Source organism: Stegostoma tigrinum, chromosome 7 (assembly GCF_030684315.1).
Source record: "Stegostoma tigrinum isolate sSteTig4 chromosome 7, sSteTig4.hap1, whole genome shotgun sequence".
NCBI classification, from domain to species: Eukaryota; Metazoa; Chordata; class Chondrichthyes; order Orectolobiformes; family Stegostomatidae; genus Stegostoma; species Stegostoma tigrinum.
In genome coordinates, this window is record NC_081360.1 from 87,545,119 (window position 1) to 87,567,858 (window position 22,740).

The 22,740-nt window shown below is 43.1% G+C and overlaps 1 protein-coding gene across 1 annotated transcript in view; it reads right to left on the minus strand.

The window, feature by feature from the left end:
- Positions 1-22,740, minus strand: part of si:dkey-219c10.4 (high affinity cGMP-specific 3',5'-cyclic phosphodiesterase 9A) — a 100,175-nt gene that overhangs the window by 46,063 nt on the left and 31,372 nt on the right. The window contains exons 2-4 of the mRNA XM_048535131.2: positions 14,092-14,253; positions 9,091-9,142; positions 6,178-6,280 (exon numbers count right to left, since the gene is read on the minus strand). Of these exons, the coding sequence (XP_048391088.1) occupies positions 6,178-6,280; positions 9,091-9,142; positions 14,092-14,253 (317 nt within the window). The remainder of the gene's footprint in view (positions 1-6,177; positions 6,281-9,090; positions 9,143-14,091; positions 14,254-22,740) is intronic.

Sequence of the window (22,740 nt, forward strand, 5' to 3'; positions counted from 1 at the left end):
AGACTCATTATACTGTTAAATGTTTACTTACATTACTATGGTGTAAAGGTCTTTTATTTTTCTGTACTTTTGATTGGAGTGAGATGGGAAAAGAGCAATTTTTTTCTGAAAAAAGGATTGTTGAAAGATTGCTGCATTTTTAAAAGCAAGTCAGCAGACATTCATTGTAAGTGCTGTTTACATAGCTGTTTGGTCAGGCAGTAGTTGGAAGCCTAGTTTATAGATGAACTGGAGCCAAGGGGTGCATACAAATGGAGCCTCAGTTGGCAACAAGAAGCAGATTGGTCTGTGTACTAGTGACCAGTTTTAATAATAAAAGTGCTAAGCTCCAGATAGCTGAACAGTTTGGAGGTGAGAATGACGTAGAAGCTGTATGACCTCTGGAGAGCTTCTCCATCTTCGATCTGCCTCCCCCTCTCTCCCTTTTTATTTCAGAACCCTCTCCCCACCCCCATTTCTGATGAAGGGTCTAGGCCCGAAACGTCAGCTTTCCTGCTCCTAAGATGCTGCTTGGCCTGCTGTGTTCATCTAGTTCCACGCCTTTTATCTCGGATTCTCCAGCATCTGCAATTCCTATTATCTCTCTCAAACTTGAAGGTAGTTGTTTTCTTTCTCCCTCCAGCATTTTCTGAAAGCTGTAGCTCTCAGCCAGAAAGCATAACACTTCTTACGTGTGAATGAGCCCACCCTGTGCCTTCTACAAGCAAATGAAAGCATCTCGAGAAAGAGAATCCATGAATAGCACATCTGGCAAGCCAAAAGGACCATTTCAGTGGATCTTGTTAACAAGAGCCACTAAAATGCCAACCCAGTCATACCGTCCACCCATGATGTCTGTTTCTGTGTGTATTCTTGTGTAAAGGGGGAGTTTATAGGGGAGTTAAAGCAAGTCGAATTATATGCTGATGGTTCATAATTGTTTACCAATAGCTGGATTCTAATTATTTGTAATGAATAGTTGTTCTTATTAAGTATAGAAAATTAGTGTGTTTTCAGTCAACTTAGGTCAGGTAACTTGCAAAATTCTGCATACTTTTCAAAATCTTTAACTTTTGTGATAATTCCAGGAATTGGTTTCAACTGAGCTACCCAGCAATAACAACAGACAAGCCCTAACTTTATCTGGTGAGATTATCTAATTACCACATCTTCACTCCTTTCATATGTCACTGGTGACTCTCTCAATGAGATACAAAGCATAGCAAAGTTTCTGCAGGAGCAGCTAACTCAGAACACTTCCTGATTTTGCATTGAGCTGCACATGTAATCACTGGAAATCACATGTCAAATTTCAAACATAATAATGGTTTATTTTGACAGGAAAAATTGACACCCTAGCATCTGAGGATAGGGGCAGGAGGCCCATTCTCTACTGGCACAATGATTAGCACGGCTGCCCCACAGTGCCAGGGAAATCGGTTCAATAGCACCCTCAGGCAAAAGTCTTTTTGGAGTTTACACATTCTCACTTTGCCCACATGGGTTTCCTGAGTGTTCTGATTCCCTCCCAGAGTTCAAACATGTGCAGGTTAGGTGGATTGACCATGCTAAATTGTCAAAAGCATTTAGGGATGTGCAAACCTTGTGGATCAGCCATGGCAAACAAAAAATGCTAGAAATCACAGGTCAGGAAGCATCCAGGAGAGACAGCAAGCTGATGTTTCCAGTCTTGATGACTCTACATCTGAGCTAAAGTATGGAAAATGGGAAATGCAGGGTTCCATTATAGGGCAGGGAGTGGGATTCAATTTGGAGGATCGGTGTGGCTCAATGGGCTGAATGGCCTGCTTTCAGAATGCAGAGATCTTATGATTCCACTAAGAAGGGAGGGGGAGAGCTGAGCTGGAGTCAAAGCTGGAATCAAGATTGGGGATTGCCACGGGAACTACAGGGAGTTGTCACAATTGTTTTGTTTTGAAAGATTTATTGTGCTTTGTGTTTATAGTAATGATGCAAATACACCAAAAACACTTCTAGTTATCTACTTCAAATGCATGAACTTTCTTGCATTTCTTCTGTGGACACAAGAGACATGCAGTCTCCCAGATGCCAGGGTCCATGATGTCTCAGATCATGTTTTTGGGGTCCTTAAGGGGGAGGGGGAGCAGGCCCAAGTCATGGTCCACATTCCCACCAATGACATAGGTAGGAAAAGGGATGGGGATGTAAGGCAGAAATGCAAAGCACTAGGGTGGAAGCTTAAAGCTAGATCAAACAGTTGTTATCTCTGGTTTGTTACCCATGACACTTGCTAGCAAGGTGAGGAATAGGGGGAGAGAGCAGTTGAATGCATGGCTACAGGGATGGTGCAGGAGGCAAGGATTCAGATAACTAGGTAATTGGGGCTCATTCTGGGGTAGGTGGGTCCTCTACAAATGGGATGGTCTACACCTGAACCAGAGGAGTACCAATATGAGAAGTCTTTGGCAGGTAGGTTCAAGGAAAACCTCAAGATCTCATGATATGTCAGGACTAAAAGAATGATTCTAGTAAGTTTAGGGCCAGTCAAGGGCAGTAGTGGGAAGTTGTACATGGAGTCTGAAGAGAGGAGAGGTGCTAAATGAATATTTTTCGTCAGTATTCACACAGGAAAAAGACAATGTTGAGGAGAATACTGAGATACGGGCTATTAGACTAGATGGGATTGAGGTTCATAAGGTGGAGGTGTTAGCAATTCTGGAAAGTGTGAAAATAGATCAGTCCCCCGGGCAGGATAGGATTTATCCTAGGATTCTCTGGGAAGCTAGGGAGGAGATTGCAGAGCCTCCAGCTTTGATCTTTATGTTGTCATTATCTTCAGGAATAGTGCCAGATGACTGGAGGATAGCAAATGCTGTCCCCTTGCTCACAAAGGGGAGCAGAGACAACCCTGGTAATTATAGACCAATGAACCTTACTTCAGTTGTGGGTAAAGTGTTGGAAAGGATTATAAGAGATAGGATTTATAAACATCTAGAAAGGAATAATTTGATTAGGGGTAGTCAACACTGCTTTGTGAAGGGTAAGTTGTGCCTCACAAACCTTTAAGTTCTTTGAGAAGGTGACCAAACAGGTGAATGAGGGTAAAGTGGTTGATGTGGTGCGTATGGATTTCGGTAAAGCATTTGATAAGGTTCCCCATGGTAGAATATTGTAGAAAATACGGAGGCATGGGATTGAGGGTGATTTCATGGTTTGGATCAGAATTTGGCTAGCTGTAAGACAGAGGGTGGTGGTTGATGGGAAATGTTCATACTGGAGTTCAGTTACTGGTGGTGTACCGCAAGGGTCTGTTTTGGGGCCACTGCTTGTTTGTCACTCTTATAAATTACCTGGATGAGGGCCTAGAAGTATGGGTTAGTAAATTTGCAGGATGACACTAAAGTCAGTGGAATTGAAGATAATGCAGAAGGATGTTGCAGGTTACAGAGGGACACAGAGCTGGGCTGAGAGGTGGCAAATGGAGTTTAATGCAGAAAAGTGTGAGGCGATTTTCCTTTGGAAGGAGTGACAGGAATACAGAGTACTAGGCTAATGGTAAGATTCTTGGTAGTGTGGATGAGCAGAGAGATCTCTGTGTCTTTGTGCATGGATCCCTGAAAGTTGCCACCCAGGTTGATAGGTTTGTTAAGAAGGCCTACGGTGTGTTAGGTTTTATTGGTAGAGGATTGAATTTCAGAGCCATGAGGCCATGTTGCAGCTGTACAAAACTCTGGTGTGGCTACACTTGGAGTATTGCGAGCAGTCCTGGTTGCCACATTATAGGAATGATGTGGAAGCCTTGTAAAGGGTGCAGAGGTGATTTACCAAGATGTTGCCTGGTATGGAGGGAAGGTCTTATGAGGAAAGGCTGAGGGACTTAAGGCTGTTCTCGTTAGAGAGAAGGTTAAAAGGCGACTTAATAGAGGCATACAAGATGAGCAGAGGATTAGCTAGGGTGGACAGTGAGAGCCTTTCTCCTCAGATGGAGATGGCTTGCATGAGGAGACATAGCTTTAAATTGAGGGGTGATAGATATAGGACAGATGTCAGAGGTAGGTTCTTTACTTAGAGTAGTAAGGGTGTGGAATGCCCTGCCTGCAACAGGAGTGGACTTGCCAACTTTAAGGGCATTTAAATGGTCACTGGATAAATATATGGATGATAATGGAATAATGTAGGTTAGATGGGCTTTAGATTGGTTTCACAGGTCAGCACAACATTGAGGGCTGAGGGGCCTGTACTGCACTGTAATGTTCTACAGATTGCATTCTATTGTTCACTTCTTGCCATACTTAATACAACAGTTAAAACTGGAAAAAGGACTGATTAAATTAATTTAAATTTCAATATTCATTTAGAGATAGCAAAACTGCAGATGCTGGAGTCAGAGACAACAGTGTGGAGCTGGAGGAAGACAGCACGCCAGGCAGCATCAGAGGAGCAGGAAAGTTAATGTTTCAGGTTGGAACCCTCCTTTAGAAATGGGAAGGGGGAAGGGAGCTGGGAAATAAATAGAAAGAGGAGGGGTGGGGCTGGGGAAGGTAGGTGGAAAGGTGATAGATGAACGCAGGTAGGGAGTGGTGGGGGTTGGTCACTGGGATGGGTGAGGTGGAAAGTGGGAGAGAAAGTGGACAGGTTGTGTCAGGTCATGAAGGTGGGGATGAGAGGGAGGGTTGGACATGGGATGAGGCTGGATATGGGGAGATTTTGAAACTGGTGAAACTACGTTTTGACCATTGGGCTGTAGGCTCACAAGGTGGAATATGAAGTGCTGCTTCTGCAGTTTGTGGTGTCATTGTGACATTGGAGGAGGTCCAGGACGGATATATCACCCAGGGAGTTGGGGGGGGGTGTTAAAATGGTTGGTGACTGGAAGGTATTGTAGTTTGCCACGTACAGAAACTACAAAATGATCTGAGTCTATGCTTGGTCTCACTGATGTAGAGGAGGCCACATGGGGAGCAGTGGATGTGACAGACCACATTGGCGGATGTGCAGGTGAGCCCCTTTCTGATATGCTAGGCTTGTTTTGGGCCTGGGATGGAGGTGAGGGGGCAGGTGTAGGGGTAGGTTTAGCATTAACTGCAGTTGCAGGGATAGGTGCCAGGGTGGTGGGTGAAGTGAGGAGTGTGGAGCGGACGAGGGAGTCACAGACAGGCAGATAGCGGTGGGGTGGGAATTATCTCTGGTCATGGGGTCAGTGTGGGCAGCAGAAACAGCGAGGAGAATGAAATGCTGGATGCAGAGTTTGGTTGTGAGATATGAGGACTGGGGGATTCTTTCTTTATTTCTGTTGGAGGGAAAGGTTTTGAGGGCAGAAGTGCCAGAAATGCAAGAGATGTGGCTGAGGGCATTTTTGATCACCAGAGGGGAGGTTACAGTCCTTGAAACAGGAGGACATCTGGGATGTGTGGAAGTGGAATGCCCCATCTTGGGAGCAGACGTGGTGGAGGCAGAGGAATTGGGATTAGGGGATTGCATTCTTGCAGGAAGATCTGAGGGGGAGTGTAGTCCAGGTAACTGTGGGAGTCGGTGGGCTTGAAATAGATGTTGGTGTTGAGGCGGTCACCAGAGATGGAGATGGAAAGGTCCAGGAAGGAGAGGGAGGTATCGGAGATGGTCCAGGTATTCATTTAATTCATTTGAACTGTAATATTCAGACACGTTGTCGTCATCTTCATGATTATTCTTCTCCTGAAGTGTAAAATGTTTTTCAGATTATGTAAGAAACAGCAATAACTTCTTGAATGAGAATAAACAATGCCATCATTTAATCCCTTCAGTGCAGAAGCAGGACATTCAGCCCATTGAGCCACACTGACCCTCCAAAGAGCATTCTGTCCAGACCCATCAGTGTAACTCTGTACTTCCCATAGCCAGTCCACCTAACCTACACATCTTTGGACTACAGGAGAAAGCCAGAGCACCTGGAGAAAACCCACACAGACAGGAGAGAATGTGCATTCTCAACACAGTTAACCTGAGGCTGGAATCAAACCTGGGGCCCTGGTGCTGTGAGCCACCATGCCACCCTCTAGTCCTACCCTTGGTGCACTATTCAGGTCAAATATTTGACATAATATAGACCCACGGAGGTGCTTCATAAAATCAAATGAAATAATAAAATCAAAACACAGGCTCAACATATGGCAAGGAAATGCATTGGCTTGATTTTAGATTTTGACATTAATCATCCACAAAATTGAACTATCTTACTTCAAGTTTCTCCCGAAACGACTCTACCCGATTTCTCATCTCATACATGATGGATGGCATGTCTGCAGTCTCAACTAGAATTTTCTTCTCCAATGCCTGTAACCTAGGGACAAAAATTTTTGCACAGATTTGAATGTTGTTGCGTGTGTTGTTCATTACATCATTTCCTTCAGATTGAGTCTTCAGCTGAAATCGTAGACTCGGCAAAGGAATGAAGGGACACCATTAGGTAAACAGCCCCCCTCCAATCAGTGGTATCATCTCAAACAGTCTGAAGGTTCCTTGTCTCTGTAGTGCGGGTTTCAAATTTTATTTACAAGGATAGAAGAACATGCATTTAATTGTAAAGTAAAATATTCATGGGCACTAGAAATCCGAATTAAAAATAGAAAGCACTGGAAATGCTCAGTAGGCCTGGCACCATCTGTGGAGACAGAAGCAGAGACAAAGATTTCAGGTTAAGGTTCTGAAGAAAGGTCCTTGACGTCCTGAAATATCAGGTGAATATTTATGGGCACCTAAGCGGCATGTGCTACAGTGTAATTTGTGGACAAATCAACAAAGTCAATCTCCATGTCAAAAACATTTCACTACAGCTTTTCATCTTTTCTCAAGTGCCATGGCAAGGCTCTTGCTTGGCAGCAGTGGGTTACCAATGAATGGGGGTTTACAGCTTTATTATTGGTGCAACTCACTTCATTAAAACTCAGATTCCTATCTTTACAAACTTGCCAAACAAGCAGGACATCAAGAATTGTCAGTAGGGCAGTCAGAGCCAGTACATGGCAAATTCAGCGACTGGGCAACAACTTTGAAGAGCACACCACCACATACACCCCATGTCCATGGATATTAACAGCCTACATGTGCCAGCCTCTGAGAAACATTATACCACATCTGTAATCCATGTTTCTGCATTTCAGTGCTGCACCTTGCAATTATCAGTGCAATGCTGCATCAAAGACTGTGTGCGCCCAGGGACTGCACCAGGTTGTATCCCTTGGCTCTGTACTTGCTCTCTTAGCACTCCCTTGAGCCTACCTTGATGCTCACAGCATTACTGCCTTGCATGGCCTTGCCTTGTCTACTTGCCCTGCAGCGAGCGATTCCAAACTTACATTGCTTAGAATCATCGAATCATCCAGTCCAGAATAGGCCCTTCAGCCCATTGAGTCTGTGCTGCCAAAAATACATGATCACGTACACTGATTTGACTTTCCGGCACTAGGCCCATAGCCTCGAATGCTATGACACTTCGACACTTCAAGTGTTCATCCAAGGACATTTTAAAGCTTGAGTTACCCAACCCAACCATCCTCTCAGACAGTGCATTCTAGACGCCCACCACTGTCTAGGTACAAAACTTTCCTCAAATCCCATCTAAACCTCCTGCATTACACTTTAAAATTAAACCCCTTTCTTCCTGACCCTTCAACTAAGGGGAGCAGCTGCTTCCTATTCACCCTGTCTGTGCCCCTCTCTCAATCTTATGCACTGTTATTAGGTTCATCCTCAACTTTCTCTGCTCCAAAGAAAACAACCTGAGCTTATCTAGCCTTCTACACTGGTCTTGCCTTGTTGTTTAGCACAAGCATAAATCCAGGAAGTTTGTGATAGTTGTCAGCAGTCTTCAGTGAAGTCAAGGGAGACAGCCTTAGGACAGGGGGTCCCAGTACGGTAAGTCAAAGGGAACCTCCAAGAGCTTGAACATGATTAACCAGGCATAAGGGAGGTCAGGGTCGGTGTCCCTTCCCCGTAAGTGGCGACGGGTCAAACATTAGGCATTCTATCGCCCATCTTGCCTCTTTCTGCCTTATTAGGAACTCCTTTCTCTTGAAATGAGACAAAGACAGGTATTACAAGAGATGAATGTGAGTGCCATGGCTATTACTGATGGGTACAAATGGCAAGGTATCCGAGTGAGTCATTGGGCAGCACAGAGGACAGGCAGGATTAGTGCTGAGTGACAGCAAGTAGGGAAGATGTTCTAGGCAGTAGGGAGAGTGGCAGAGCATGAGCCTTGTTGGGATGTGGGTACAGCAGCAGAGTTAGATTGGGTTTGAGGTATCAGAGAAGGTGGAGGCACTTACATTACAGAATGCTGAGACTGCACTGATCTGGTGGCAAACTCTGACAGGCTAGCAGTGTCAGTTGTTATGGCTTCTACAGTGGGGAAGGATCTACAGCTGCACCATCCCATCCAGTAGAACCTCCAGATCCCTGCCCACAGTGTGCCACCATTCCCCTGTCTGCTATGACTGGGGAAAGTGTCCAGAACTGTGCAGGGTAACTCCAAGCTAACAAAGCTTGTCCAGACACACAACTGGCTCTTAAAGATGGCACACACATGAGAGATACTGTTCTTTCAGCATGTATCTGGTGAGTGCAGAGTGGTTCTGAAAATAGCATGTTGTGAGATGGAGCTAGAATGAAGTGCATGAGTGAAGGGGTAGATAGTTTAATGAGGTGACCGTGGTAAGGTGAAGCAAGAAATCTCAGTCTTGTGGCAAAAATCCTTCTGATAAACTCAACACAACTCACACTTACCCAGAAAAAATATTCAACCATTTAAGAGATAGCTCTGACTTCAGCAGCTGCAGTTCTTGCTAACAGTGTGGAGCTGGAGGAACACAACAGGCCAGGCAGCATCTGAGGAGCAGGAAAGTTGACGTTTGGGTCAGGGCCCTTCTACAGAATCCAACCACTAAGACTGTTTCTCTCCTCAAAGATCCTCCCAGACCAGCTGAATACATCCAGCATTTTCTGTTTTATTACTCATTTGATTCTGCACGACTTTTTAAATTTCTTATAATTTTATAGTTTTCTCTTACAAAGGAGTTATGGTGAATATGGAAAGAAATGTTGGCAGATATTAAAAATGAATGTTTCAAAATGCAGGTGTGACAGACAGACCTTTTCTCCATAGCCAACAGATCAAATCCCAAAGCTGTTGCCAGTTCAGAACCTGTAAGCAGAGAATAAGATTAATTTACTTGCTTATTCTATCACATAAATGTTCTGTCAGAGAGTGGTAGCTCGCTGTGGTAGAAGAGGGAGTTCTCCCAATATCATAGGAACAACATGCAAAATAGAAGGAAGAAACTAGCTGGCTCCTCAAGTCAATTCCATTATGCAATAAAATCACGGCTGATCTGTAACCTAACTCCTGGTACTCTTTGCTCCACAATCTTTATGACCCTTGGTTAACAAAAATGTATCAATCTTCGATTTCAAATGAATTGCTATTTGTTGAAGAATTCCAAACTTCCACTAACCATTGCAAATGGCAGTGTTTCCTTACGGCATTGCAAAAAATTCTGGCTTGAATTTTTATAGAGGTGGTCCCTTGACCTGAGCTCACCAATCAGCAGAAATATTATTTACTCCCTTATAATCTTAGATCAAATCACCCATTAACCTTCCTTACTCCAGGCTATAAATTGTAACTTAAGTATTCCTCCCTCACAATTTAACTTATAGCATCCAAGTATGGTGTGGTAAATCTATTCTGCACCCCATCCTATTCATCCTTCCTAAAGTGTGATGTTTAGAATTCAACACCGTACTCTAGGTGTGGTCTAACCCAGAGCTTCATGCAGCTGTCTATTTGGCAGAAATTCAGCCGAAACTCCAGCGAAATTGTTTAAGTTCTTTCTACCTCTTACCTGACGTCTATATGGAAATTATGAATGGAGATTTGAGAAACCATATAATAGAGTTTTTAGTCCTCTTAATTGAGCACACAGTCATTTCAAATTGTATAACATCTTCATGACGAAAAGTTAACAATGTACAAAAGTACAAAACATAATATGTATTATTTTCAAATGGAATAAAATCGATTGATTTTAACTGTAGTGATGGGACCTTGCTCTATTTTGAGGTAAAGGTCACATTACAACTAATGTACCCCGAAGAAGGATAATATCCGAAATGTAGACTTTTCCTTTCCTCCAGATGCTGCCTGGCTTACCATGTTTAATCTAGTCTCCTGTTTGTCTGCAATAGGACTTAACTTTTCTCCGTATGCCATGTTGAACTCTGAAGTGCAAGAGTTTAACATTACTTCATATTCACAGTGTATGTATATTTTTGTCAGGTGGCTCTGTGGTTAGCAATGCTGCCTCACAGTGCCAGGGACCCAGCTTCGATCCCAGCCCTGTGTGACTGAATTTGTGGATTATGCACAGTTTTCCCTGTGTCTGCATGGGTTTCCTTTGGGTGGTCTGGTTTCCTCCCAAAGTCCAAGTATATGCAGGTTAGGTGGATTGGCCATGCTTAATTGCCCATAGTTTCCATGGGAAATGCAGGGTCATGGGGTTAGGTTAGAGGGTCGGATCTGGGTGGGTTGCTCTTTGGAGGGTCTGTGTGGACCTGATGGGCTGAATAGCCTCTTTCCACACTGTAGGGATTCTATGGTTGCATGATCTTATGACAACACATAGTTATAACTTTGGAGTGTGCCATCTACAACATTCAATCAAGGATAGTTCTTTGCACTGGAAGACCAGCAGGGTTCAGACAGGCTGTAGAGCTGCTTTCACCAAATTGATGATCCTCCAGCTGCAGTTAATAATTGTGGCAATGTGCACGCGTAAGAGCGGCCCATTGTGCACGTGGCTCTCTGTGACAGAGGGATGAACTTTATTCTCTCTATGGACCTTCTTTACAAAGACACATTTCACAACATGGTGGACAACAGTCTTGTACTCAGTGCTTCGACTTCCGAGATGACATGAGGAGGAGTTAAAATTCTGGACATGTAGGAAGGGTGTGATGGGATGGGCTTTCTTAGTAAGTTCTGGAGATAAGACATTCTGCTAATAGCTTTGACAGTCTGCTCAGGAAACCAATCAACAGGGTCAAACTGCTCCATTTCCTGCAGGACCCCAAATACTAATGAAGCCTGATGGACGTGGACGGCAAAGGTTTTTTCCACATGAACTCCTTCATGGTGGACAAATCAGGTATGGACAAACTGCTCAGAGCATTGTGTGGCAACATGATCAGACCCATCATTCACAACCTGGGGAAAGGTAAAATGGCAGCTCAGGTGTTGAACACTGTTTGTACCCTGAGGGTTAATGCACTGTTGTGGCAGGTTTTCTTCTCTTTGAAGACCACAAAGAATTCCAGGCATGCCACAATGATCATGAAGGACACAATAAAGAATTTGATGTGCGTTACATCCCGCAGATAGTCAATATCCATAGCTTCAAATCCCTAATAATGCTGAGAGGGTCTTCTAAATGGCTAAGTGCAGTCAATCTATGTCCATTCATCGTCATTTTTGTTCATAACCTTGATGGTGTTTTGTTACTCCCATATTTGTTGCATTATTGGTTTTAGTCACCTCCATCTTGATGATCATTTCTCCACTGCCAGGCAACTCATGAATGCCACCCACAGATATCTCAAGTGCTCTCGGTGGATGATCAAGAGCCTTGCACTTTCCAGCCTCCTGCAAGAGGCACAACACCTCATTGGTGGAACACTTGGTTAATTAGCACAGAAAGCAGCCACAAAGGGACTGTATTCTCAGGTGATTTCAATTAAACATTGACAGAGGGAAAGGTAATTAAATCCACAATGGATGATATTAAGTAAAGAAGTTTTGCATTCGTGCTAATCTTCATACTCTTGGTGTGTAAGACTCCACCGTGTTCAAGGTTTGTTGCAAACTTTGGTCAGAAAGTAAATGGGATTATTGGTGCACCTGGAAAGGCTGTGCTGAAAGAATTGTGTGTCAATTTATTGTTATACAATTGGCTGGTGTAACCAACAGTTGCATCAAGACTAGAACTGCAGTTAAATATGACTTGATTTACTGAAGCTGACTTTCTTACTAATATACAACATGGTAACTTACATTAACATAAATTTAAATTTTAAGTAAACTCAATATTTTGTACTCAACTGTATTTTGCATGGTTCTGGTCACCAAAAGGATGTGGAGGTTTTGGATAGGGTACAGGAACAATTTACCAGGATGTTGCCTAGTTTGGAGAGCAGTAACTATGAGGAGAGATTGGACAAACTTGGTTTATTTTCACTTTAATGTGGAAGGATGAGGGATGACCTGACAGAAGCTTACAAAAATTACCTAAGGCATTCATAGAATGGATAGTCGGGAGTCTTTTGCCCAGGGTATAAATGTCAATTACAAGGGTACATAGGTTTAAGGTAAAAGAGGGTAAGTTTAAAGGCGATGTAAGAGACGTTTTTACACACAGGTTAGTAAGTGCCTAGAATGTGCTGCCAGAGGTGGTGGTGGAGACAGATACAATAGCGATGTTTAAGAGGCTTCTTACAGATACATGAAGAGGCAGGGAAGAGAGGGACATGGACGACATAGCGGCAAAAGGTTTTTAATTTAGAAAGGCATCGTGTGTCAATGCAGCCTTGGTGGGCCAAAGGGCCTATTCCTGTATCGTACTGTGCTTTGACACGATTACCTAGATTATTCCAAATATTTATCACTTTTCAGGAAAGAGTTTTATTGGATATTTTCTACTTTTTTTTTCTACAAGTGTGAGGTGATGCACGTTGGTAGGAGTAACCAGAAGGCAAAGTACAGGACTAATGGTAAGATTCTTAGTGTAGATGAGCAGAGAGATCTCGGTGTCCATGTACACAGATCCTTGAAAGTTGCCACCCAGGTTGACAGGGCTGTTAAGAAGGCAAACAGTGTTTTAGCTTTTATTAATAGAGGGATCGAGTTCCGGAACCAAGAGGTATGGGAAGCTGTACAAAACTCTGGTGCGGCAGCACTTGGAGAATTGTGTACAGTTCTGGTCACCGCATTATAAGAAGGATGTGGAAGCTTTGGAAAGGGTGCAGAGGAGATTTACTAGGATGTTGCCTGGTATGGAGGGAAGGTCTTATGAGGAAAGGCTGAGCTGTTTTCATTAGAGAAGAAGGTTGAGCGGTGACTTAATTGAAACATATAAAATAATGAGAGGGTTAGATAGGGTGGATAGGGAGAGCCTTTTTCCTAGGATGGTGATGGCGAGCACGAGGGGGCATAGCTTTAAATTGAGGGTTGAAAGGTATCGGACAGATGTCAGAGGTAGTTTCTTTACTCAGAGTAGTAAGGGAATGGAACGCTTTGCCTGCAACGGTAGTAGATTTGCCATCTGTAGGTGCATTTAAGTCGTCATTGGATAAGCATATGGACGTACGTGGAATAGTGTAGGTTAGATGGGCTTGAGATCAGTGTGACAGGTCGGCACAACATCGAGGGCCAAAGGGCCTGTACTGTGCTGTAATGTTCTATGTTCTATGTACTTGGTCTTTTTATTCATTTCCTTTTTTTGCCCTATCTTAGTTATGTCAGTGAACAAATTACACATTTCTTCTAGGCTTTTCTTTCCCCTTGAAAGCAAAGGCTAGCGTTTAAAGCACTATTCTAAAATACACCAAGCTTCTATGCTTCATTTCACAATGTTATTCTGTTGTTACTGAAACGCTTTTTACACTGTGCACTGTGACCATGCTGTGTTGAGTTAGTTCCACTCACCCATCCTATGTAATGTTTAGTTACTCTGTATCATCCATGCTGTGACACTCTCACTACTGTCTGTACTGTGCCATTTGAGTTGCTCTGCTCAAGTGCAACATTAGAGTTGGTGAAAGCTTTTCATCTTGCACTCTTCTGGACAATTTTCAAGAATACAGATTAAGGAATAATTAATGTTTATACTGAATGAATGGTGAGAAGAGTGCACTCTTCTCTTGCAATAAAAATGTTAGCTTTCCCCATAAATTCATTTTCTTACAAATTGTCATGATGAGTGTAAGATGTAAAGCTTGAACAAAATGTTTCTTTCCTGCAGCAATTCTCAATTTCTGTGTGACTATTACTATTAGGTTTATCGTATAATGCTCGAACTAAACTGGTAAGATGCCCCTTACCTAAAGAATTGGCCTTACAATCAGCAGCAACGACTTCCAGTTTGTACTGTGTTTGCCGAGTATTAGACTCCAGCTTTGGGGAGATGTTTATAATGTTGCCTCTTGAGTTGTATAACTTCAAAATGTCGTAAGGGCCTGCTTCAGCAGCAGCTCGGAAAACCTCTGGAAGAAAATGAAGGAATACGCATCAATACAAAACCCTTCCTATAACCTCATGAAATCATCCAAGTCTCTGTTTCCCATGTCACAGACAGCACATAACATTGACTCTGACAAATCTTTTGGTTTGAAAATTCTTATCCTTACTTACGAATCCTTCTGTACCATCAGTCCTCCCTATCTCTCTAACCCTCCTCCAGCCCTGCAAGCTTTCAAGTCTGGATTCTTGTTCATCGTGACTTTAATTGCTCCGGCATTAGACTTAGAAATGGAATTAGCTTTATTGTCACAAGTATTCAAATGAATAGTTTGAGTTGCCACTTTATAGAGTCATTTTAGGCACAATGGTACCCAGGTGCAATTCTTAGTCACAGAATAGAAAAATGAAGAAAAATAAACACTACATTACAGCTGTACATGGTGTAGAAAAGCAAAAAGCAAAGTTAAAATGACAAACATCACAGTCATTCTCCAAAGGCTGTCTGCAGCAGAACAGCGTAGGGGACCATCATGTGCTGTCAGCCGGTCTGCTTGTCTACAAACCACAAACCAGCTGCTGTCACACTCCACACTGTGTTCCTGTTCACTGGCACGCCCACTTTGTCCCTACTGCAGGTGACTGGCATTTCCACCAACAGCGAACCTCACTTTGGGAGGCTGGAAGTCAGAGGCCAGGGCCAGGTATTCAAGGTCAAGCGAAGGGAAGAAAGAGAGAGCAAAAAAGAAAGCACAGAAGGAGCAGAGGAGCTCCATCTGGAGCACTCTATCCACCGCCATCTTACCGGACTTTAATTGCACCATTATTGACTTGGTCCCAGTGAGTGGAAGACAACAAACTTCAGTGGTGTCTTTCTCTTTTCAGCAATACTGATCACTCAGTCTGAAGCAGCTAGCTCCTCCTTACTTTAGTGCTAGATGTGATTTTTATCATTCCTATGACCAACCTATCCTGAAGTCAGGATTTAACTTAAATAACGCCCCTAATTTACCTCTAGCATTCCACTTACTGATGTATATAAGTAAACAATATTCCCCTTCAGAATATAATCTCCCCTTCCCCCACTGCATCCCTAAACCAGCCCAGTTCATCCCCTCCCCCCACTGCACCACACAACCAGCCCAGCTCTTCCCCCCCCACCCACTGCATCCCAAAACCAGTCCAACCTGTCTCTGCCTCCCTAACCGGTTCTTCCTCTCACCCATCCCTTCCTCCCACCCCAAGCCGCACCCCCAGCTACCTACTAACCTCATCCCACCTCCTTGACCTGTCCGTCTTCCCTGGACTGACCTATCCCCTCCCTACCTCCCCACCCACACCTTCTCCACCTATCTTCTTTACTCTCCATCTTCGGTCCGCCTCCCCCTCTCTCCCTATTTATTCCAGTTCCCTCCCCCCATCCCCCTCTCTGATGAAGGGTCTAGGCCCGAAACGTCAGCTTTTGTGCTCCTGAGATGCTGCTTGGCCTGCTGTGTTCATCCAGCCTCACATTTTATTATCTCCCCTTCAGTCATCTCTCATCAGGGTTAAAATGTCCAAGTTCATTTCTCTAGCACTAGTGCAGCCCAAGGAAATATTTCTTGTGTCATTATCAGAATTTTGATTCTCCTCTTGTCCATCATGACCCAAACTGAGCTTATTGGATTTCAGAATTATTGAAAATCATTGCCTTTTGCTTCAGTAGAAAGGTTAAATGGTTTGACAATAAGTGAAATCCACTAGAGTAACACCTTAGTTTTATTTGCAGGAAAAGAGAAAAGCTTCAGAATTGCTTAAAAAAATGACTAGATGCTAAAGTGCTGCACAGTGGCTCAGTGGTTTGCACCACTTAGCCGTACAGCACCAGATACTCCGGTTAAATTCCAGCTCTTGGGCAGCTGTCTGTGTGGAGCTTGTATGTACCTCCCCATGACAGTGTGGGTTTCCTCTGAGTGCTCTGGTTTCCTCCCACAGTCACAAAGATGTGCAGGTTAAGTGGATTGGCCATACTAAATTGCCCATAGTGTCTAGGGATGTGTAGGTTAGGTGGATTGGCCATGGGGAAATGCAAGGTTACAGATATTTGGGGCATGGTGGGTCTAGGTGGGGTGCTCTTTGTAAGGTCAGTGTGGACTTGTTGGGCCAAATGGCCTGTTTCCCCACTGTAGGGATTCCTCGGTTGTTAGGGTATCTCAATGGATTAATTAAAATAATCCTACCTCACTAATTACCTTGGTGATTGTGGCAGACTTTTTAACACCTGGTGGAATGCAGTTTTATTTTCCATTTGTACATTGTGTTCACAAAACCCACACGTAATTGTAGCCTTATTTGCTAGTAATTTCAGGGACAACTTTGCCTCAATCAATGTTAGATATTCAGGCAAAGTTCTGCAAGTTGTTGATAAACTTGTCTACAAACCACAAACCAGTTACACTGAGGTGCTGAGTTGAAAGAATTATCTTGTCACAAGGTGAATCTCTTTGCCATCCTTATAATATAGTTTAGAAGTTGCCAGGGCATTTTATTTCCAAAAAGAATACTAAATTATGCCTAAAACTGAAACATTAAAATAAAAACATTAAAATTAAGCCATAATTCACCTTTTAATGATGTGCACAAGGTCATTATGAATTCTGTGAACCAATGAGTGAAGTAAATCAAACCACAACCTGTATATCCAAATCCAGTATTTTGAATACAGAGGATCAATCCTAGGTTAGTATTTTGAATGGCCATTTGCAAACTACAGATTTTTGATTTATTTCATGTTTTCTGGTAATTATTTGTGCTCACCAGGGTAAGATGTACCAGTATTGACTAACAAATATTCCTCAATTTTATCCATCATAATCAGATTCAGGTTTGACACAAACTGCAAAAGTCGAACATCAACCAAAGGACATTCACCAAACTAAGAGATGCTTCCATTAGACTGAAGTGAGAGTTTTCACTCACTTTGTGAGATTGGATTTCTAAGTAAAATTTCCAGGAGTGCTGAACAGTAACATGAGATATTTCAGTGCATTAGTGATGTTTATAGCATTTAGAATAATTTTGCTCCTTTTTTTGTGAATCCCTGACTGGAAACATTCAGAGCAAGGTCTGATCAGTAAAGAATCAAAGAAATCTGGATCACAGAAGAATTTGTCTCAATGTGTTGGAGCTGATTCTTTGAAAAAGCTATCCAATTAACTCTACTCTCTCTTTATTCTGCATATTTTGAAACAGTCCTGGCAGCTCACAGGGTAGGAAATATAACTCCTCAATTTAAAACTTTACAAAGAGAGAAAGCAGGAATTACAGTCCAGTTAAACAAACATTGCTAGTAGGGAATCTGTTAAAGTACATTGAAAATAGTATGATAACTGGTCACTTAGAAAGCGTCATGTGACAAAGTTATAGAGGTTTATAAAATCATGAAGGACATGGATAGGGTGAATTGCCAATAACTTTTCCCAGGGTAGGGAAGTCCAGAACTAGAAGGGATAGGTTTAAGGTGAGAGGGGAAAGGTTTATAGATTCCCTGCAGTGTGGAAGCAGGCCATTCAGCCCATCAAGTCCACACTGACACTCCAAAGAGCATCACCCAACCCACCCCCTACTCTGTGTATTTTTCAGAGCTAATCCAGCAAGCCTGCACACCCCTTGACACTTTAGCATGGCCAATCCTCCTCCCTTGCACATCTTTGGACTGTGGGAAGAAACCAGAGCACCCAGAGGAAACCCACTCAGGCAGAGGGAGAATGTGCAAACGCGACAAAGATAGTCACCCAAAGCTGGAATCAAGCCTAGGTCCCTGACGCTGTGAGGCAGCAGTGCTAACCATCAGACATTGTGCCACTTCAGAAATGAGGGGCAACATTTTTTACACCGAGCACGGTACATGTACGAGATGAGCTGCGAGAGGAAGATATTAGGGCAGGTACAATTATAACATTTGAAAGGCATCTTGATGGGTACATGATTAGAAAGGGTTGAGAGAGATAAGGGTGAAATGGTGATTAGATTGATTTAGGATATCTGGCTGGCATGGATGAGTTGGACCAAAGGGTCTGTTTGTGTTGTATACTGCTATGACTCTAAAGTTAGCATGTATTTCTGAAGGGATAATCATGTTTGACAAACCTTTTAGAGCTTTTCTATGACATGACTAGTGTAATGGAAAAGGGAGAACAAATGGATGTGGTGTATTTAGATTTTCAGGAAGCAGTTGATAAACTCTGACATAAAAGAGTAGTGTGAAAAATGAAAGCATGTGGGATTGGGGGCTGAATAGTCTCATGAATTGAAAATTGGTTAGTCGTCAAGAAACAGATTAGGAATAAATTAATCATTTTAGGTAAGTTGGAAAAATTCTTAGCAGATGTAGAAAAACATGAATAAGAGTGAAATTACCCACTTCAGTAGGAAAACCAGAATGGCATAGTATTACTTAAATGGTGACAGAATAGGAAATGTTGATGTATAAAGGGAACTCATGTCCTTGCGCACAAATTATTGAAAGGCAGTATGTTGGTGCAGTGAGCAGTTAGGAAGGTTTGATCGTCCCAACAAAGCCTTTGGGAATGCATGAATTAATCTCCCTATTGAATTCATTGAATATGAATTAATTGGTAACAAGTAATGGGCTGCCAGCTGGAACTCATCATCTGAGCCACAATGGCTTAAAGGGCAGTACGGTGGCTCAGTGGTTGTCACTGCTGCCTCAGTGCCAGGGACCTGGGTTTGATTCCAACCTCAGGTGACTGTTTGTGTGGAGTTTGCATGTTCTCCCCATGTCTGTGAGAGCGCTGTTGTTTCTTTCCACAGTCCAAAGATGTGCAAGTTAGGTAGATTGGCAATGCTAAATTGACCACAGTGTTCAGGGATGTATAGGTTTGGTGGAAGCGAAATACAGGGTAGGGGAATGGGTCTAGGTGGGTTGCTCTTTGGAGGGTCAGTGTGGACTCAAAGGGCCAAACGTCCTGCTTCCATGCTGTGGGGATTCTATTTATAAAGCTGGCGCACACACCCTCCATTCAGAAATAGTTGATAGTCCAATGGCATTATCACTACATTACTATCCAAAAGTTCAACTAATATCTAATGATCTGAGTTCAAATCCCACCATGAATTTATTACTCACTCAGCCTCTGGAGTCCTGTTTTGATGCAGTAATAGTCTCATTAACCCCAGACCAGGAATCATGTGTTCATCTGGCCCAAAGGTGAGTAATAACATCTCTGAACAGGTTAGAAACATAGGTTAAAATTTTTAATAAAAAAAGCAGACCTTCTCCCTAACATCACTTTTGATGGTTTGCATTGCTCATAATGGGCTTTATTTGTAAAGATTTAATTAGCCAGACATGTGATTACTGATGTAGTTAAAATGGGGAAAAAAAACACACCAAGCAGACCCTGTGGCTACAAACAGGTCCAAGCAGTGGGCTGTGAAAGTGACCTTATCTGCTAACTATCTGTGCCTCATCTGTGGTTACATTTGTGCTCGAGTGTCCTTGGAGAGGGAGTATACAGTGTTTGTCAATGCTGTTGACACTTTACAGAGGGGTGGGCACTGTGGGGGATACTGTGCTCTTTCTCCCCCTGCAACTCCACTTTGATTTATTCCCATCCTTCTCTCACTACATCCTCCCTGCCTCACCTTTGATGGCTCACATTTGTCCTTAATAGGCTTTGCACGTAAATATCTAACTTGCTACAAGGGATTTTTACTGGTGATGTTTCACTTTTAAAAAGGAAAAGGTAAAGAAGAGGTCATGGTGATTTTGACGGAGAAAGTCACTCAGTTGTGTGTGAAAGCACTTCTGGGTATTAAAAAAGAAAAAGTAAAGCAGACCCAGAGGGAATCTAATTGTTTATGTCCCCATCTCTGGGCTGAGAGGCCTGTGTTGAAGTCCCACTTGATGCAGTGGTGTAATAACATCTCTATAAAATTCATTTAGGAAAAAGACTAAAACAGGTCTGATATCCTGGGCTGGGACTAGCATATGTACGTCTTGGATAGTTGCTCTATTTTGGTGTTTAACAATAAACTGTGTTCTTTTCCAATCAGGCTTCCTGAGTTATTACATGTCACAAAAGTTTCAGACAGCCTTGACTTTCAATTAACCCGGTAATACTGTGACAGGGGAAATATTCCAAATGTCGTAGTTTGGGAAATTGGAACCTGAAGATGTGGGTGTGGAGGATAGGCCTCAGAGTGCCAAAAGAATAAGGTACCCTTTTCTGGCAAATGGGATCACCAACAAAATGTCATTCTCCTAATCACTTGCAATCCGACTTTCAGCGTCGTATAGAGTTTAACCTACTCAAGCCCTGGAGTCAAAATCCTTTGACAAACTGATACATGTGAAATGTGGATTGGGAGGAGCTGTTTAAGGGTAAATCCACATTTGATATTTTAAAGAGAGGTTGATCAGAGTGCAGGACAGACATGTCCCTGTGAAAACAAGGGTTAAAAAGGGCAAGATTAGAGGACCATGGATGACAGGTGAAATCGTGAGACTAGCAAAGAGGAGAAAAGAAGTAAACATAAGGTCTAGACGACTGAAAACGGACAAAGCTTTGGAAGAATATCGGGAAAGTAAGACTAATCTGAAAAGAGGAATTAACAGAACTAAAAGGGGTCATGAAATATCTTTAGCAAACAGGGTTAAGGAAAATCCCAAAGTCTTTTCTTCAGATATAAGGAGAACAGGGTAACTAGAGAAAGGGTTGGCCCACTCAAGGACAAAAGAGGAAAGTTATGCGAGGAGTCAGAAAATGAGTGAGATTCTTAATGAGTACGTTGCATCGGTATTCACCGAGGAGAGGGACATGATGGATGTTGAGGTTAGGAATTGATGTTTGATTACTCTAGGTCAAGTCGGCATAAGGTGGGGGGAGGTGTTGGGTATTCTAAAAGGCATTAGGGTGGACAAGTTCCCAGGTCCGGATGGGATCTATCCCAGGTTACTGAGGGAAGTGTGAAAGGAAATAGGTGGGGCTTTAACAGATATCTTTGCAGCATCCTTGAGCACGGGTGAGGTGCCGGAGGACTGGAGAATCGCTAATGTTGTCTCCTTGTTTTAGAAGGGTAACAAGGATAATCCAGGTAATTATCAACTGGTGAGCCTGACGACAGTGGTAGGGAAGCTGCTGGAGAAGATACTGAGGGATAGGATCCATTTACATTTGGAAGAAAATGGGCTTATTAGTGATAGGCATCATGGTTTTGTGCAGGGAAGGTCATGTCTTACCAACTTAATAGAATTCTTTGAAGTGACAAATTTGACAGATGAGCGAAGGGATGTAGATGATGTACACATGGACTTCAGTAAGGCATTTGATAAGGTTCCCCATGGCAGGCTGATGGAGAAAGTGAAGTCACATGGGGTCCAGCATGTGCTAGCTAGATGGATAAAAAACTGGCTGGGCAACAGGAGACAGTAGTAGTAGAAGGGAGTTTCTCAAAATGGAGAGCTGTGACCAGTGGTGTTCCACAGGGATCCGTGTTAGGACTACTGTTGTTTGTGTTATACGTAAATGATCTGAAGGAAGGTCTGATTAGCAAGTTTGCAGATGACACTAAGATTGGTGGAGTAACAGACAGTGCAGGGGACTGCCAGAGAATACAGCAGAATATAGATAGACTGGAGAGTTGGGTGGAGAAATGGCAGATGGCGTTCAATCCGGGCAAATGCATTTTGGAAGTTCCAATTCAAGGGCGAACTATACAGTAAATGGAAAAGTCCTGGGGAAAATTGATGAACAGAGAGATCTGCGTGTTCAGGTCCATTGTTCCCTGAAGGGGGCAACGCAGGTCAATAGAGTGGTCAAGAAGGCGCACGGCATGCTTTCCTTCATCAGACGGGGTATTGAGTACAAGAGTTGGCAGGCCAGATTACAGTTGTATAGGACTTTGGTTCGGCCACATTTGGAGTACTGTGTACAGTTCTGGTCGCCACATTACCAAAAGGATGTGGATGCTTTGGAGAGGGTGCAGAGGAGGTTCACCAGGATGTTGCCTGGTGTGGAGGGTGCTAGCTATGAAGAGAGGTTGAATAGAATTAGGATGATTTTCATTAGAAAGATGGAGATTGAGGGGGGACCTGATTGAGGTCTATAAAATCATGAGAGGTATAGACAGGGTGGATAGCAAGAAGCTTTCCCCCCCAGAGTGGGGGATTCAGTTACTAGGGGTCATGAGTTCAAGGTAAGAGGGGAAAAGGTTAAGGGAGATATACATGGAAAATTCTTTATGCAGAGGGTGGTGGGTACCTAGAATGTGTTGCCAGCGGAGGTGGTAGAGGCGGGCACGATAGCGGCATTTACACAGATACATGAATGGCAGGGAGCAGAGGGATACAGATCCTTGGAAAATATGCAACAAGTTTGGATAGAGGATCCGGATTGGCGCAGGCTTGGAGGGCGGAAGGGCCTGTTCCTGTGCTGCAATTTTCTTTGTCCTTGTTCTTTTAGTTGGTGGCAGATCGCTGTGATCCCAAACCATCTGTTATATTGCAGCAA